Source organism: Euprymna scolopes, chromosome 46, assembly GCF_053919585.1.
Source record: "Euprymna scolopes isolate OS-2025 chromosome 46, ASM5391958v1, whole genome shotgun sequence".
Taxonomy (NCBI): domain Eukaryota; kingdom Metazoa; phylum Mollusca; class Cephalopoda; order Sepiida; family Sepiolidae; genus Euprymna; species Euprymna scolopes.
The window spans coordinates 1,284,041-1,296,060 of record NC_136527.1 but is presented as its reverse complement, the minus strand read 5'-3'; the positions used below and the strand labels follow the sequence as shown (position 1 = coordinate 1,296,060).

Below are 12,020 nucleotides of genomic sequence, written 5' to 3'. Positions count from 1 at the left end.
AGGTGATTCTTGTACGAGCCTTTCTAGTCTCGCACAAAAACATGCGTTCACATCTCAAGCCTTTTTCTTGTCATACACATACGCACACACAAACATATGTGCACACATACACACACATACATACACTCACATTCACGTGCATATACACACACGCTAACGTACACAAATGTACTCACATACGTACACACATGTACTCACATACATGGACAACATCACTTCTCCTTTCAAAGGAAATCCACACATGCGCAAAAGACCACAGGAAACAACTATAAAAGCAAGAGACCTGAGCTGTTTCCTTCTTTTTTTGAACCAGCTTCCAACCTGAACGGTCGACAGCTTCCAACCTGAACTGGATTGACTTTTTCACTCTTCTTTCCCTTTTGCTTTGGTCCATCAACCAGACAAGTTCGCGTCCACAGCTAGTGGCCTGAAGACATTTCCACGTGGACAAGTACCAACATGTGCGCACAGCTTTACTGATGTCAACCCTCTATCTTTTTCTTTGTCTACACGCTGGACTGTCATTTCTCGTTCCACTACATTACTCACTCCTTTTTCCACGCGCAGACATGAACACGAGTTACACCTAAAACATTCATTTTTCAACAGAAAATAAACGACATATTTATTTTATCCATCGATTGAGTTTTGTTTCCTTCTTTCCATTCATTACATTATTTTCTTTTGTAGTGAGTTAGGATATTTATATCCTGGTCCGCAACATTCTTACCAAAGGAGGACAAAAAAAAACTTCTTGACATTATTCTATTCCATAAAACATGTTGAAAAATCCATAAAACAAACTTTAAATAATCAGAATTAACTTCGGTCGTCAATATTGCAAAATTTAATTTTCACTAATTTAGTAAAAAAAAATATTGATTAACAAGAACTTATTATTTATCCATTTATTTATTGTAAAATTGAATCATTAATTTAGTAAAAAATTAATTAACAAAAACTTATCCATTTATTCATTGTAAAATTGAATCATTAATTTAGTAAAAAGAATATTAACAAAAACTTGTTTAATGTCCTTTAAGATTGCTACAAAGTGGTTTTGATCTCCTTTTAAAACACACCAGCAGTGTTCATCCAAGTGAGACTGGAGTAGATACTTCATCCCCAGCTAAAAGACGTCCACGGTTGTACTTCATCTAAGGGTGACTTGAGCAGATGCTGTGGAATTCCTCGCTTTTTCTTAAAAATCTCAAACTTGCTACCTTTGTCCTCTCAATTTATTGGGTGTGCGCACCTGTATTTGGATCTACGTAGTCTTCTTGATGATTGACGATTTTGTGATCGTACTCAACTTGATAAAGTTGTCTATAAGCTGATCATTTATCAGAATGTACGTGCAATATGTAATGTCCCTGACCCACTTCCCATAGCAGTAGAGCAACGACACTTGGCACAGTTATTAGTCTTTCTCTACATAGGAACCACCCAGAGTTATGCATTTCTCCCATCGTTTGATGTAGCTTTGGAGACCGTTTTTGTAGAACACCCCAGGTTGATCCTCCAACCACGACGTGACTTCAGAAATCAAAGCTGCATCATCTGGGAAACGCTTTCCTTTCAAAAACAACTTCATGGCTGGAAAGAGGTGAAAGTCAGAGGGTGCAAGGTCAGGAGAGTAGGGAGGATGGGGTAGGATTTCATAACCACACGCCCGTGCTTCTGATCTGGCAACATGCGAGTTGTGGACCGGAGCATTGTCCTTCAGGAGGAGGGTACCTTTGCTGATCTTGCCCCGCCTCTTGATTTTGATAGCCTCCCTTAATTTCCTCAAAAGTGAAGCATAATAGGCTCCTGTAATTGTGGTACCCTTTGCCAGGAAATCTGTCATCACTACTCTGTTCTGGTCCCAGAAGACTGTGAGCATGACCTTACCAGCGGAGGGCTGCACCCTTGCCTTCTTTGGAGGTGGTGAGTCCAAGTGTTTCCACTGCATTGACTGGGCTTTGGTCTCTGGATCATAGTGATGGACCCAGGTTTCATCCTGTGTAATCAGTCTTTTGAAAAACTTTGACTCATCTTCTTGGCACATCTCCAAATTCATCCTTGAGCACTCGACACATTCTCGCTTCTGGAATGATGTGAGCAACCTGGGAATCCATCTGGCAGACATGTTATGCATATGCAAATGGTCATGGACGATAGTTCCCACAGACTCTGTACTAATCTTGACATCTTGGGCTATTTGGCGAATAGTAATGCGCTGATCTTCCAAAATGGCAGCCTCAACTTGACGGATAGATGCCTCATCAATGGCAGAAGGGGGGCGAGAGAGAATCAGAGAGAACATGGTCATTTACAGCCTTTGAAGTGTTGCCATAGATGATAGTGTCATCAGCATAAATGTCTACGAATGATCTTAGGATGTGATTAGGGAGATTGTTGATGTAGATCAGGAAGAGAGTTGGACTCAGGATGAACCCCTGAGGCACTTCAGCATTAATACTGTGAGCTTCTGATTTCTGCCCATCAACAACTACTCTTATGAACCTATCAAAGTAAAATGATTTAATAATTGAGAAGACATTTCCACCTATACCGTAGCTGGAGATCTTATGGAGTAGGCCTTTATGCCATACCCTATTAATTAATATTTCAAGAGTAATTGCCCTAGAAAGGAAACCTCCATCGAGATAATCGCTAATCCTATGAGATATAACTGTAAGCACATCTGCTGTAGATCTAGTAGAATGGAAACCATATTTCATGTCACTGAGGAGGTTATTTTTTACTTAGGTGGTTGAATACTTCTCTATTTAACAACAATTCCAGCAACTGCTGCATGATGCACAAGTAGGAACAGAAAATGAGGGTAGCAGTTATGCAGTGCCCAGAAAACTCATCCACGGAAAACTCGTCTGCGGAAAACTCGTCCACAAAAAATTCGTCCACAGAAAACTTGTTCACGGAAAACTCGTCCACGGAAAACTCGTCCGCAAAAAACTCGTCCGCGGAAAACTCGTCCACACGAAACTCGTCCACAGAAAACTCGTCCACGGAAACCTCGTTCCATAGAAAACTCGTCCACGGAAACCTCGTCCATAGAAAACTCGTCCACGGAAACCTCGTCCATAGAAAACTCATCCACAGAAAACTCGTCCACGGAAAACTCGTCCACGAAAACTTGTCCACAAAAAACTTGTCCACGGAAAACTCGTTCATGGAAAACTCACCCACACGAAACTCGTCCATAGAAAACTCGCCCACACAAAACTCATCCACAGAAAACTCGTTTATTTTTGCTATGGAGGAAAACTTGTCCACTATTGAATAAATATCGATTGAAAACGCATTCTATGACCATGCTTGTTTTCATAAGAGAATACATGTCCCATAATATTTGGCGTCCCAAAAAAGAGTTACCGTTATCCACTGTTGTCTCCGCTTGGCAGGACATGTTCACAGAATGGATCCTGCCAACTTCTCCCAGAAAATCCGATATGGCAAGTTGGCCATCGGAACCAGACCATGAGGAGCACCTAAAAGTGAAACATAGTGCATATGAGTGCGTGGTAAAATGTCAGCAGCAGCAAAGGATGGCTGGCTTGCAAAGAGATCAGCAGCAGCCAAAAAAGTACACATATGCAAATTAGAAAGTGTGAGCAAGAAGAAAAAGGAAAAAAAGAAAAAGGAAATGCAAAACAAGGTCAGTGCCAGAAAAATTAAAAATAGAAAATAAAAAAAGCAGTCAACCGTGAACTCTGAGGGGCAATGCATCGACTTTTATCACCTAGGTGCTAAAATAAGTGTGAGCATTTCAACCACGGAAGAGACGTTGTGAGCCTGTCCATGTTTTATCGTTATTTCCATGGCAGGTGCTCGTCTGAACTCCGATCTCTGGTCCCCCCCTCGCCAATCCTTCACGAAAAACATCCATCTAGCTGAATCCACTGTGAAAAACTCTTTATCTGTGCCTAAATCAAAACGTGGATTCCATGAACAAGGCTTCTTTCTTAGAACTGCACGCCTGTGGAACTCTGTTTCGTCTGCTTGCTTCCCACCTGACTACAACTTGCAACTTGGATGTCTTCAAGTTCCGATTTTTCTGATTTCGATTAATCGTCCGAACACACTAATATATATATATATATATATATATATATATATATATATATATATATAATGTATGTATATATTAGTGTTGGGACAATTAATCGGAAAAATCGGAACTTTTGGGGGTATTAGAATCGGTATTGGGGGGTGGGACTCTTTGGAAATGTTCACACTTATTTGAGCATATAAGTATATATAGATATATGTTAGCATATATATATATATATGAGAAAAGAAATATAATTTGCTGATTCCTTTCTGTCCTCTGATGCAACCTCTCTCTCACAGAAGAGACGTTGTGAGCCTATCCTTGTTTTATCGTTATTTCCATGGCAGGTGCTCGTCTGAACTCCAATCTCTGGTCCCCCCTCGCCAATCTTTCACGAAAAACACCCGTCTAGCTGAATCCACTGTCAAAAGTTTCCCCCACTCTTTATCTGTGCCTAAATCAAAACGTGGATTCCATGAACAAAGCTTCTTTCTTAGAACTGCACGCCTGTGGAACTCTGTTCCATCTGCCTGCTTCCCACCGGACTACAACATGGATGTGTTCAAGTCTAACATTAACAAATTCCTAATGAACCGCCCCCTTTAGTAAACACTTCATCAAATCTCCACACTGTAATGTACTTGCAATAACCCTTATCCCTGAGTGGCTTCCGGGCCTTGATAAGTGGTGATCACTGTGTAAAAAAAAAAAAAGAATTTTAAAAAATAAAAAAATAGCAAGAATAGCATTCCTTGAAACTCCGCGGAATAAGGACTTTGTAAATTGTTTTTTGGAGTATTCAGTCGAACAATAAATTTGATTGTGAAGTTCAACTTAGTTTTAATTTCTTTTCTCTTATAAGCTTTACTCTATATTGCCTGTGTATTGAGCGTTTTTATTTGGTTGGGATTAAATGATCTATATATAAATACTTAGATTGAAGTTTACCATTGCATCTCTTTTGATTTCATTTTATATATATACTAGCAGTTTAGCCCGGCTTTGCTCGGGCCCTATGTACTGTTTATAACTTTATGTGCATATATATATATATATATATATATATATATATATATATATATGTATATATATATATATATATAACTACTTCATTTTCTCACATAAAATTAATATATGAAAGTATAAATTTATGCGTAAACTTTAAGTATTTACTTCAAAAGTGCTCAATACGTAGGTAGAGCTAGTTAGCAATTTATAAAATATATATGGCGATTAAGCTACACTAAATAATCGGCGTTTCATCCACTCTAGCCTGACGAATCCTAGAGTGGATGAAACGCCGAATATTCAGTGTAGCTTAATCGCCATATATATTTTATAAATTACTATATATATATATATATATATATATATATATATATATGAGCAAACAGTTAATAAAATATGTAAAAAAAACACTTTGAAATGAGTTAAAAACATTTAATCTGAAAAGGAAACACTAGATAAATGGATAGTCCTTAATCCGTAGAGTTTCGAAGAAATACTTTCTTTCTCATCAAAGGGTAGGAATTAGCAAAATGCGGGATCGGATTTTGCATGCAGAAGTATTTGATGAAACAACAAGTAAGTCAAAGATCTTACTTGAAAACAAAAAAAGTTAAGCAGAGGGAATATGGTGAAGAAAAAGGTGATTACACATGAATGGATAGTCTGGTGGAAGATAAAAAATCCAGTGACGGTAAAATCCAAATGTAAAACTTCAATATATATATATATATGTGTGTGTGTGTGTGTGTGTGTGTGTTATAAAGAGTAAGGTTACATAGAAACTTTATTACATTATATAGCCAATAAGAGTTACAGAAAAAGGAATATGGAAGAACTCTTTTTAACCCATGTTATTTCGAAGTAACCTACATCTAAAATGTCAAGTGTTTAGACCCAAAATTGCCGGAGGAATTTGGCAGAGTCTGCAAAGGTCAACTCTTTCAACTTTGACCTCTTGGCAGTCAAATTTTCACTGAAAAAACTGATTAAAAAGCTTGCTGCATGTCTGAATACCCTTTATGTAAAATTTCAAATGTTTAGACCTAAAATTGGGTGAATAGTTTGCCAGAGACCGCGAAGGTAAAATCTTTTAAACTTTTACCCCTGGGCAGCGAAATTTTCGGCCAAAAACCGATTAAAAAGCTTGCCCTATGTGTGAATACACTCTCTTTTTTTTTTTCAGTTAGAAGTTAAAAAGAAACTAAAAAATTTTTCTGTTGGAAATTTAAGATAGTCTCCAGCTTTGTATTCAAAAGTTTTTTAAAATCTCAATTTTTGTGTTTAGTTTTAAAAAATTGCAGATTTTTTCGGTTAGAAGTTTGTATTCAATTAAAAGTTTTAAAAAAAGTCTCTCTTTTTTTCAGAAGAAACTGATACGGCGAGCAACGGAAATCTCCAGTCTTTAAAGTTACCTGAGAACTTGACGGATGAACAGGTAAATATGGGTGTGGGAAGGTTAGGATTAGAGTAAGGGTTAAGAGGTATGGAAGTTTTATGTAAATAGCATTATTTGTTAGGATTAGGATTAGAGTTAAATGTGGAAGCTTTATATAAAGAGCATTATTTGTTAGGGTTCGAATTAGTAGGTATGGAAGTTTTATGTAAATAGCATTATTTGTTAGGGTTAGAGTTAGTAGGTATGGAAGTTTTATGTAAATAGCATTATTTGTTAGGATTAGAGTTAGTAGGTATGGAAGTTTTATGTAAATAGCATTATCTGTTAGGGTTAGAGTTAGTAGGTATGGAAGTTTTATGTAAATAGCATTATTTGTTAGGATTAGGGTTAGAGTTAGTAGGTATGGACGTTTTATGTAAATAGCATTATCTGTTAGGATTAGGGTTAGAGTTAGTAGGTATGGAAGTTTTATGTAAATAGCATTATTTGTTAGGATTAGGGTTAGAGTTAGTAGGTATGGAAGATTTATGTAAATAGCATTATTTGTTAGGATTAGGGTTAGAGTTAGTAGGTATGGAAGATTTATGTAAATAGCATTATTTGTTAGGATTAGGGTTAGAGTTAGTAGGTATGGAAGATTTATGTAAATAGCATTATTTGTTAGGATTAGGGTTAGAGTTAGTAGGTATGGAAGATTTATGTAAACAGCATTATTTGTTAGGATAAGGGTTAGAGTTAGTAGGTATGGAAGATTTATGTAAATAGCATTATTGTTAGGATTAGGATTAGAGTTAGTAGGTATGGAAGATTTATGTAAATAGCATTATTGTTAGGATTAGGGTTAGAGTTAGTAGGTATGGAAGTTTTATGTAAATAGCATTATTTGTTAGGATTAGGGTTAGAGTTAGTAGGTATGGAAGTTTTATGTAAACAGCATTATTGTTAGGGTAGGGTTAATAGGTATGGAAGCTTTATGTAAACAGCATTATTTGTTAGGATTAGGGTTAGAGTAAGTAGGTATGGAAGTTTTGTGTAAATAGCATTATTGTTAGGGTTAGAGTTAATAGGTATGGAAGTTTTATGTGAACAGCATTATGTGTAAGGATTAGGGTTAGAGTTAGTAGGTATGGAAGTTTTATGTAAACAGCATTATTTGTTAGGATTAGGGTTAGTAGGTATGGAAGTTTTATGTAAATAGCATTATTTGTTAGGGTTAGATTTAGTAGGTATGGAAGTTTTATGTAAATAGCATTATTTGTTAGGGTTAGAGTTAGTAGGTATGGAAGTTTTATGTAAATAGCATTATTTGTTAGGATTAGAGTTAGTAGGTATGGAAGCTTTATGTAAACAGCATTATTTGTTAGGGTTAGGGTTAGAGTTAGTAGGTATGGAAGCTTTATGTAAACAACATTATTTGTTAGGATTAGGGTTAGAGTTAGTAGGTATGGAAGTTTTATGTAAATAGCATTATTTGTTAGGGTTAGATTTAGTAGGTATGGAAGCTTTATGTAAATAGAATTATCTGTTAGAGTTTGGATAAGGTTTGTTTGTATGGAAGTCTTATGTAAACAACATTATCTGTAAGGATTAGAGTTAGAGTAAGTAGGTATGTAAGCTTTATGTAAACAGCATTATTTGTTAGGGTTAGAGTTAGTAGGTATGGAAGTTTTATGTAAACAGCATTATTTGTTAGGGTAAGAGTTAGTAGGTATGGAAGTTTTTTGTAAAACACATTCTTTGTTAGAGTTAGAGTTAGTAGATATGGAAGTTTTATGTAAACAGCATTATTTGTTAGGGTGAGAGTTAGTAGGTATGGAAGCTTTATGTAAACAGCATTATCTGTTAGGATTAAGGTTAGAGTCATTAGGTATGGAAGTTTTATGTAAATTGCATTATTTGTTAGGATTAGGGTTAGAGTTCGTAGGTATGGAAGTTTTAAATAAATGTTTAGAGGTACCGAATTTATATATGGTTTTAAATAAAATGGTAGGCGGAAGTTTCTCGAGAGCTCTCTCGGCTATCATCTCTTCAGGAGCAAATTGATAGCAATCTAAATAATATTGTGACGAAAATAAAGAGTTCTATAGGGGAACTTATTTAATGTGCCAACGTACGGGGGCATTAATTAAATTTATTTACGTTTAAAAAACGATTAAAAATGTTGGCACAACGAGGGAGAGAAAAAAAAAAAGCGGGAGAAAAATTCAAAGTTCCCCAACGAGAAACAATGCCTTTGATGTTTCCTTTTGCCGGCACAAAGAAGGTTGACGCACCGCGATAGAGACGGCCTCCAAAATCTTTAAATGGTTTTTGGAGTCCGCTCTATGTAGCACCTCGAACCAATCTATTTTATATCAATCGGCACAGCACGGGTTGTCAACCAAATGCTGGCCAATAGCAGAGTCTAAGGCTGCAGAAGGAGGGAAACCTCCGAACCCCATCCTCCCTTGTCTGATCTTCGATGGAACATGCTGGTTATCAGACAAGGGAGGATGGGGTTCGGAGGTCTCCCTCCTTCTGCAGCCTTGGACTCTGCTATTGGCCAGCATTTGGTTGACAACCCGTGCTGTGCCGATAGATATAAAATAGATTGGTATGACAGGTATGGAAGCTTTATGTAAACAGCATTATTTGTTAGGATTAGGGTTAGAGTTAGTGGGTATGGAAGCTTTATGTAAACAACATTATTTGTTAGGATTAGGGTTAGAGTTAGTAGGTATGGAAGTTTTATGTAAATAGCATTATTTGTTAGGGTTAGATTTAGTAGGTATGGAAGCTTTATGCAAATAGAATTATCTGTTAGAGTTTGGATAAGGTTAGTAGGTATTGAAGCTTTATGTAAACAACATTATCTGTTAGGATTAGAGTTAGAGTAAGTAGGTATGTAAGCTTTATGTAAACAGCATTATTTGTTAGGGTTAGAGTTAGTAGGTATGGAAGTTTTATGTAAATAGCATTATTGTTAGGGTTAGAGTTAGTAGGTATGGAAGCTTTATGTAAACAGCATTATTTGTTAGGATTAGGGTTAGAGTCAGTAGGTATGGAAGTTTTATGTAAATAGCATTATTGTTAGGGTTAGAGTTAGTAGGTATGGAAGCTTTATGTAAACAGCATTATTTGTTAGGATTAGGGTTAGAGTTAGTAGGTATGGAAGTTTTATGTAAACAGCATTATTGTTAGGGTAGAGTTAATAGGTATGGAAGCTTTATGTAAACAGCATTGTTTGTTAGGATTAGGGTTAGAGTTAGTAGGTATGGAAGTTTTATGTGAACAGCATTATTTGTAAGGATAAGGGTTAGAGTTAGTAGGTATGGAAGCTTTATGTAAACAGCATTATTTGTTAGGATTAGGGTTAGAGTTAGTAGGTATGGAAGTTTTATGTAAATAGCATTATTGTTAGGGTAGAGTTAATAAGTATGGAAGCTTTATGTAAACAGCATTATTTGTTAGGATTAGAGTTAGAGTTAGTAGGTATGGAAGTTTTATGTGAACAGCATTATTTGTAAGGATTAGGGTTAGAGTTAATAGGTATGGAAGCTTTATGTAAACAGCATTATTTGTTAGGATTAGGGTTAGAGTTAGTAGGTATGGAAGTTTTATGTAAACAGCATTATTTGTTAGGGTGAGAGTTAGTAGGTATGGAAGCTTTATGTAAACAGCATTATCTGTTAGGATTAAGGTTAGAGTCATTAGGTATGGAAGTTTTATGTAAATTGCATTATTTGTTAGGATTAGGGTTAGAGTTAGTAGGTATGGAAGTTTTAAATAAATGTTTAGAGGTACAGAATTTATATATGGTTTTAAATAAAATTGTAGGCGGAAGTTTCTCGAGAGCTCTTTCGGCTATCATCTCTTCAGGAGCAAATCGATAGCAATCTAAATAATATTGTGACGAAAATAAAGAGTTCTATAGGGGAACTTATTTAATGTGCCAACGTACGGGGGCATTAATTAAATTTATTTACGTTTAAAAAACGATTAAAAATGTTGGCACAACGAGGGAGAGAAAAAAAAAAAAAAAAAAGCGGGAGAAAAATTCAAAGTTCCCCAAAGAGAAACAATGCGTTTGATGTTTCCTTTTGCCGGCACAAAGAAGGTTGACGCACCGCGATAGAGACGGCCTCCAAAATCTTTAAATGGTTTTTGGAGTCCGCTCTATGTAGCACCTCGAACCAATCTATTAGTATAGTATTAAAATAGTAATATTGTATATCAGTTTAAATGCCAGTGCGATGCTGGTTAGGTTGGGCGAACATCCTTGCACCTTTTGACTCATATAAACCAGCATGTTCCATCGAAGATCAGACAAGGGAGGATGGGGTTCGGAGGTCTCCCTCCTTCTGCAGCCTTGGACTCTGCTATTGGCCAGCATTTGGTTGACAACCCTTGCTGTGCCGATAGATATAAAATGTAATGTAAACAAACATCTGGTTAATATTTCCCTCTTGTTCAGTTAATGCAAATTCCACCTCTTGATTATCCAGAATTTTCAAAATAGACAAGCAAGAAAGGACGGTGCTTGTCCAGTGTTCTCCCATATATTAAAAAACAAAAATACAAAAAAAAATCTGTATGATGGTTTACTGCTGCACAAGAAGGTGGGCTCTCTCTACCGTGCTAGAAAATTATAAGGCCACCATTCGCCCATATATGGAGTGCTGTTATCACATTTGGCCTGGTGCATCTGCTACTTGTCTCTCGCTCCTGGACAGAGTTCAAAAGAGAGTCGCCAACCTGATAGGTCCTGAACTGTCATCTAAGCTTCAACCTCTGTCCCATCAACGAAATGTTGCATCCCTCTGCCTGTTCTACAAATACTTTAATGGTGAATGCTCTGACGAACTGCAAACACTTGTACCTCCTCGACGTGACTACCCCCGACAAACCCGACAAGCAACTAAGTCTCACCCTTTTACAGTAGAGATCAAGTGTAATGTTAACAAACATCTTGCTACTCATCTCCCTTCATAATGCCCCTTCAACTTATGTCTCCAATAGTAGTCCCCTACTTCAAAGTGGCACTGTGCCTTGTTTGAGGTGAAAATTGAATTAAAAAAAAATGATGTACAGGGTGGAACAATAAAATTGTCGCCCTAGAAAAGACGGCATGATTCCATTTCCATTTGATGAAAACCGGTTTTCTTTTTTTATTATTTTTGGTTGCAGACCATCTATTAGTTAACCAGTTGTGTACAAATCCCAAGAGCGATAGGAGCCTTCTTTCATGTCTGAAAACGACACAATGTTCAACAAGCATGATCGGAGATGAGCCACTGTACAACTCATGCTCTCTACCAATCCAAGTTATGACAACAGGACCATTGCCAGCATCCTCAAAATGCATCACTGGACTGTCACTAATAACAGGGAACAAAGCTTCTTTCTTAGAACTGCACGCCTGTGGAACTCTGTTCCGTCTGCCTGCTTCCCTCCGGACTACAACTTGGATGTCTTCAAGTCCAATGTTAACAAATTCCTAATGAACCGCCCCCTTAAGTAAACATTTCAGCAAATCTCCTCACTAACGTAATGTACTTGCAATAACCCTTATCCCTG

At 36.7% G+C, this 12,020-nt stretch overlaps 1 protein-coding gene across 4 annotated transcripts in view; it reads left to right on the top strand.

Moving 5' to 3' along the window:
- LOC145270981 (uncharacterized) overlaps positions 1–12,020 on the top strand; it is a 276,865-nt gene that overhangs the window by 228,628 nt on the left and 36,217 nt on the right. For 2 of the 4 annotated variants that reach the window (XM_080126518.1, XM_080126516.1), the window contains exon 3: positions 6,433–6,503. The exons of 1 other annotated variant lie outside the window; for it this stretch is intronic. In XM_080126518.1, coding sequence (XP_079982644.1) covers positions 6,433–6,503 — 71 coding nt within the window. The remainder of the gene's footprint in view (positions 1–6,432; positions 6,504–12,020) is intronic. One more of the 4 variants, XM_080126517.1, reaches the window with a different exon arrangement.